General features: G+C 55.6%; 1 protein-coding gene across 1 annotated transcript in view; it reads left to right on the forward strand.

Annotated features, from left to right (window-relative positions):
- Positions 1-74: 74 nt before the first annotated feature.
- Positions 75-6,035, forward strand: part of LOC104168047 (cleavage and polyadenylation specificity factor subunit 7-like) — a 6,174-nt gene continuing 213 nt past the window's right edge. Inside the window, exons 1-3 of the mRNA XM_009708489.1 lie at positions 75-131; positions 4,815-5,033; positions 5,640-5,743. Of these exons, the coding sequence (XP_009706791.1) occupies positions 78-131; positions 4,815-5,033; positions 5,640-5,743 (377 nt within the window). The 5' untranslated portion in view covers positions 75-77. The remainder of the gene's footprint in view (positions 132-4,814; positions 5,034-5,639; positions 5,744-6,035) is intronic.

Here is a 6,035-nt window from a genome sequence, read left to right on the forward strand (position 1 = left end):
ACCCCACTGCAGTGCACCTTTCGTCTTCCTGCTTCGCCCCGGTCCCAGCCCGGGTTCCTGCTCCCGTCTCTGGAAATATGTCCGAGGGAGTGGATCTGATTGATATCTACGCCGACGAGGAGTTCAACCAGGTGAGTTGCGTGGTCCGGCCACGGGGCTGGGGGCTACAGATCCCGCTTTCCGGGGGAGAGCACTGTAACTGGTGTTGGCCAGCTCGTTAGCGAGGTGCTGGAGCAGTTAGCGTGGACATACCTGCCGGCTGGGGTGGTCATATTGAGCAGAGGCAGAAGATGTGACCGGTGTGCCCGGGAAAGGGTGGTACAGCACTGGAGAGTCCCTGTGGGGAACCGAGGGCTTGGCCCATTCCTAAATTCTGGTGGCTGCCATCTCGAGCCATGAATAAAGGGTCTTTCTGCGGGTTTCACTGAAGGTTCAACATGTGGCTGGTCACAAAACGTTTGGGAGAGGGAGGCAGGGTTTGGACTAGAATATTTGCCAGGGCAGTGATGAGCAGGGATTGAAGAGGACAGCTGCAGCCTGGTTGGAGAAATGAGAAATCCAAACTGGAAGAGGCACTGCCGGGGGACTGCACAGTGAGGGGATGCAGAGCACCAATTCTGCGGGACCACCAAGGCTGGGAAGCTGTGGCAGGGACTCGCTGCAGTTGGAGAGATGCCCGTGTGCCGCCTCTCCCACCCTGGGTCTGTCTGGGACTTGCAGGAAGAAATGACAGAGAAGGAAGGCTGTTGTAGCTGTTAAGAGAAGCAGATTTTAGAGAGTTTGGGGATCTGGGAGAGCAAGTGTGAACACAAATGTTCAAAGACTAAAAACTGCCGTGGAAAGCCCATGGAGAAAAGTTGGTCTGCACTAGAGGGCAAGCCGCAGGAATTAGAGAGAAAACCACGCGGAAGAAGGAATCGCTGTGAGCTCCCAGAAGGCTGAAGAGGAGCTGAGGGTGATAAACGCTTTGTTCTGAGAAGGTGGGAGGTTATCAGGTGAGAATACGCTGTGGGTTGGACATTCAGGGTAAGGTGAAATGGTGGAAACTCTGTTAACTGCCTCGGAGTCGAGGGGACTGCGAGGTGCTTTCCAGCCGCCTGGGAAGAAGCAGGAGTTCTCTGCTGAGAGCAATTGCTTTGGAGAAGGGCAGGGTCCAAGCTGGCTGTAACATTGCCAAAATAACAGGAACCTCACTAGAAAGGTGAGTTGCAAAGCAAATGTCTGTGCTGCCTGTAGCAACCGGGCAGCCCTGCCCGGACACTCTCTGACTCTGAAATACCGCTTCCTGCATCCTTCCTGAAAAACTCCTGGAATAAACCCGATTCCCCATGTATTAAACAACCTCGTGCTGTGCTGGGACCAAACAGAACTGCTCTGGCTTAGGAACGGCCTCAATTTGTATGTTTTTATGCAGTTGGCTTTTAACAGAATTGGGAAATAGGTATACCAGGAGGTGGGGGCAGAAGGGAGAGGTGGAGAGCTGCGGGAATAAGGATGGAAGCTGCAGATTAAGAAAATGCGTGGAGGTCGCTGGGCTGGCGTTTAAAAGTGCACAGAATAACCAGGAAACTTCATTTATGGCAATTAGTGTGAACGCCAAAGGGAAGCAGTGAAAGTGGACGTGCTGTCTTTTTGTCTGGAGAAGGAGAGAGCTGTGACATTGGCAGGTGTGAGTTGGAAAGTCTGTAAGGTCTCGGAGGACAACCGATGGACAACGGACGAGTAGGATGACTTGACAGGAGAATTCTGCTGCTGCTTCACAGACTCTTTGCGGAGACGGGCCAGTGCTGCCTGTCCTGCCCTTGCTTGCAGGTAGGCTTTCCTGCAAAGCCTTGCTCACTGGGAGGGCTGGAGCAGGAAGGGTGACAAAAGCAGTGGCTTGAGTTGATGCGGGAATGTCTGCTGGGGAGCTGAGAGGGTCTCTGATGGGTCTGGTCTGGTCCTGGTCAAGTCTTTGGGAGTAAAGAAGTTAAGCAGCGTTGAGAGGAGGATGGAGCAAGACTGGCTGGGCAGCAGGAAACGGCGTGGAAAGATTTAGCTGGAGGGTTTGGGGGACAGTACACAAAAGATCTTTGACGCGACCAAGTAGATGGAGACTTGTTAAAGCTGGAAGTGATTATCGAGGCTGTCGACTCCAGCATCTCGCTCGCCTCGGGCTGTGCGGTGGCAGGAAGAAACCCAGAGTTAACTTGTGCACGATGCCACGCATGGGATCAAAGCGCGGTGGGAAGGTGCCATGGCTGCCCCATGGTCCCTGTGGCACACCAGGGATGCCAGCGTGGTTCCAAATCCCATGGCACACGTGGTAATTACTGCTGACGGTGCCCAGCTTCATCCTCGGGCACCTTGCAAGGCGTCCCACGTGGGTTCAGAGTGAAGGTGTTCGCTGGCGAGTCGGTGGGTGACGCGAGAAGCCTCTTGCTACCGTGTGTTTCAAGCAATGATCTGAAAATTCAGCGTGACAGCAAGGGCAGAGACCGGCAGAGTGGACTGTGAGCGCTTGGGCCGTGAGTACTTCTACACCATCTTTCCATCAGGCTGTTATTTAAAAGACAGCGTTTTTCAAGATACCAGAGGATCTTTAAAAACCTCCCGAGCTGAAGCATCCCTTAAGTAGCATAACGGAGGGCTTCCGAGCGATTTCTCCCCTAGCCCCCCTATTTTTGTTCTTCACTTTCTGAAACTTTCAGGCAGAAATCTTCCAGCCTTGGACCATGTCCAAAGGTGCTTGGTGGGGGTAGGAGTGTGGGAGGCGGATTAAACAAACAGTTGAGCTGTTTTGAGAAGGAGCGCAAAAATACTGCTCCCTGTTGAAATTCTTGTCACCTTTTTTATCAGCTCTGCAGCTGAAATAGCTGGATGCAAAAGTTACAGCTTGCCTTAGAAATAGATGTTGCTGTCAAGAAGAGTGTCTGGGGGAAAAATGGTTTGATTTTTATATTTCTGTGACCCTTTGAAAGCCATGTGCTGAGCGCCTTTCCCCGTCTCTGCCCCTGAGCTCACAAAGGGCCGTGTTTTATGTGTGCGGTTCCCTGGCTGTCAGAGTGTAGGGGATTTAACCACCTCACGCTATCTCTAGCAGAAGATGTTGTCCAAGCTGCCTTTGAAGTCCTGGAATTAAAAATTTGGGAGCAGATCTTCTGGTTTTTGTGCCGCACAGGACCTGTGCGTTGCTCCCGTGTGACAGATAGTAACGTAGTAATTTGTAGCATGGAACGGCGCTCAGCACACGCTGAATCCGGGTGAGCAATTAGTCTGAAGATCCGTAGTAAACACAGCGCTCGCTGTACACTCCAAATTAAATATAGCCCGGAACAGAGTGGGAATTGGAAGGCAGATCTGGGACACTTGAGTTCACAGCTCAGAAGCTTCCTCGGTGGCTGGTTCGTGCCGTGAAAGGCTGCGCTGCGGAGGGGAGATGGCGTGCGTGCATCTGTGCGTGCAGACGGCGTCTGTAGCTCCTACCCTGAAGAGGGCTCTGCCGGCCTCAAACACCGAGTGAGCGGACGGTGGTGTATGAGGGGGGAGCAGGGTTTGAGGGTGGGTGCGCAGCCCCCAGGCTGGAATTGGGAAGCGTGTGTCTGCCAAGGAGCAAGAGGCTCGTTCGTTGAGGGCGTTTGGTTTTCCACCGCTGAACTCTTGCCCTCACACGCTTACAAAAGGTGAGCTTCTTCCTGGTAGCCTCCCAGAGCAGCAAGTTGCATCTTGCCCCGTTGCTCAGGACAGCTGCCATCCCAGTGAGCCGGTCCTCCGCTCGTGCGAGGCGTGTGCTGGAGCTCAGCGGAGGAGCGGACAGAAAAGCAAAAGGCTTGTAATTGAAGTTGGGGGGAGGAAAATCAAGCCAGTGCAGGTTGCCAGTGGGATAAAGCCTCGTGGTTCTGCTTCCTGGAATATTCCTCCCTTCTTCACCTCCTTACGTGTAAAAAATGCTCCAGGGTTATGTCAAGCATCGCAAAGCAGAGCCCGTCACCCTGTCTTCGGGGCACCGATAATCCTCATTGCTGGGGAAAGGAGATGTTGATCCCGTTGCTGTGGGGCTCGTGTTAATGCTTGGTGGGGCTTGTGTTAATGCTCAGTGGGTCAGAGAGCTGGAGGTGGGCAGGAGGGATTTCCACATTGCCCAGGAGGAAGAGCAGACGCTGTGGTGGATCGCACAAGTCATAAGCGTAGGGCATGGCCTGTTTTTGCAGGGCAGTGGAGTAGCGAGGGAGAGCAGTACCGTGCTGAGAGGGGTCTACTGGGCTGGGGGGAAGCGCAGGGAATTGTCATAGCAAAAATGAAGTGCTGAAAGAGGGACACGCTGTCAAGGAGACAGTGGCGTGCCACTGAGGGAACAGGGCTCCGGGCAAGAGGAGTTGGCTTGTGAGTGATAACAGGCGCTGGATCTGTTTGCAGTGATTCACCGCCTTCTAACTGCGAACAGACCCAAGACAAGTGGTTTGGGCACTAAACCTTTGGGCTGCCTCAAAGGAGCTTGTGCGTGCTGGCACTCGGTGAATTGGGACAACTGGTTTGCAAACAATGAAGGAGGCTTCCTAATCTCCGGCATCACTCAGCCGCAGCCCTCCTGGCACGGTGGGGCACCTGCGGCAGAGCGGCACCGTGAGATGACTTTGAAGCATCTCCTGTGGTGGTTGGTGTTTGGCTGCTGCCTGATGGTCATTGCTGGGGGGTGATGGAGGGCTCCAGCAGGATGGGGTGGACCTCCACAGCCCCGTTTAGGCTCTTAACAGCCCACAGGTCCCTTTCCAAACTGCGGTTTCGCTCCTGGGGTCTCACCCGTGCGGAGGTGCTGACGGTGTCTCCCCTCACAGGACTCTGAGTTTAGTAATGCTGATCAGATGGACCTGTACGACGACGTGTTAGCAGCCAGCTCGCAGCCCCCCGAAAGCCGCACCAGCAGCTCGGAGGCACCCCCAGAAATCCGTCAGGAGCCGTCCCCCAAGCCCAACAGCAAATCTCCCGCCATCCTGTACACGTATAGCGGGCTGCGCAACAAGAGAGCCGCCGTCTACGTGGGCAGCTTCTCCTGGGTGAGTGGGATCGCTGCCTGGCTGTGCTTGCCTGTGGAGGGGGTCTCCAGACCACCTGCCTGAGTAGTTGGGGTCTCCTGTGGTGCGTACGCAGATGGGGGTCCTCCAGAGAAACGCCTGAGGGGCTGCAGGGCTCTTTGGGGGTGGTGTTCCTCCTCAGTCCACACTGACCCAGTGTTCCAAGCCGAGTTGTGAGCTGGGCTTGACCTTGTGATCCTCAGGGAAATGGGATTCGTAGCCCTGAGGGTCTTCAGATCCAGTCTGGGGCGAGTGGGCAGCAGCTGTAGTGTCGCCCTCGCACCACGGCCTGGCTCTGCCTTCTTGGAGCCTGCACGGGCGAGCCTCCTTCTCCTGTTGATGGATACGGGGACAGTTCTGGGAAGGCTCTGTCTTGTCCAGAAAACAGAGACCCCTCTGGTAGCCATGCGGGGGGCCCGTTTCAGACTCGAAGTTGGTTTTTCAACTCCCTGTAGGGGCTCTGAGGGTGTCTGTACTCAAATGCCATGCCCCAGCGCCCTGAGCGCTGAGCCTGGGTTAGCTGGGGAGCACCGGGGCACCGCGAAGGGCTGCGTGAGCTGACGCCAGCCTCTCCCCTCTTCCCCTCAGTGGACGACTGACCAGCAGCTGATCCAGACCATCCGCTCCATCGGGGTCTACGACGTAGTGGAGCTGAAATTCGCAGAGAACCGAGCCAATGGCCAGTCGAAAGGGTGAGAGCTGTGAGCGTTGTGGGAGTATGGGGGAGCCAGGCCCTTGTGGCCACATCCTCAGTGCTGGGGGCAGTGAGGGGGCAGCCGGTGCTTTCCCTGGCTGGCACAGGTGATGCACAGCCAGCCTGGAGCTGGGATGGTAAAGCGGAGACTCCCAAACAGCATGGGAAAGGGAGGAGGGGACACGTAACACCAGGCTGGGTTCAGTTGCCAGGGATGGCAGCGGGATGTGGTGGTGCTGGGTGGTCTCTGCCAGCGAGGACAGATGGAGCCCCGTGAGGTTTGGCAGGGG

This window comes from Cariama cristata, unplaced genomic scaffold (genome assembly GCF_000690535.1).
Source record: "Cariama cristata isolate BGI_N322 unplaced genomic scaffold, ASM69053v1 scaffold27049, whole genome shotgun sequence".
In the NCBI taxonomy this organism is placed as follows: domain Eukaryota; kingdom Metazoa; phylum Chordata; class Aves; order Cariamiformes; family Cariamidae; genus Cariama; species Cariama cristata.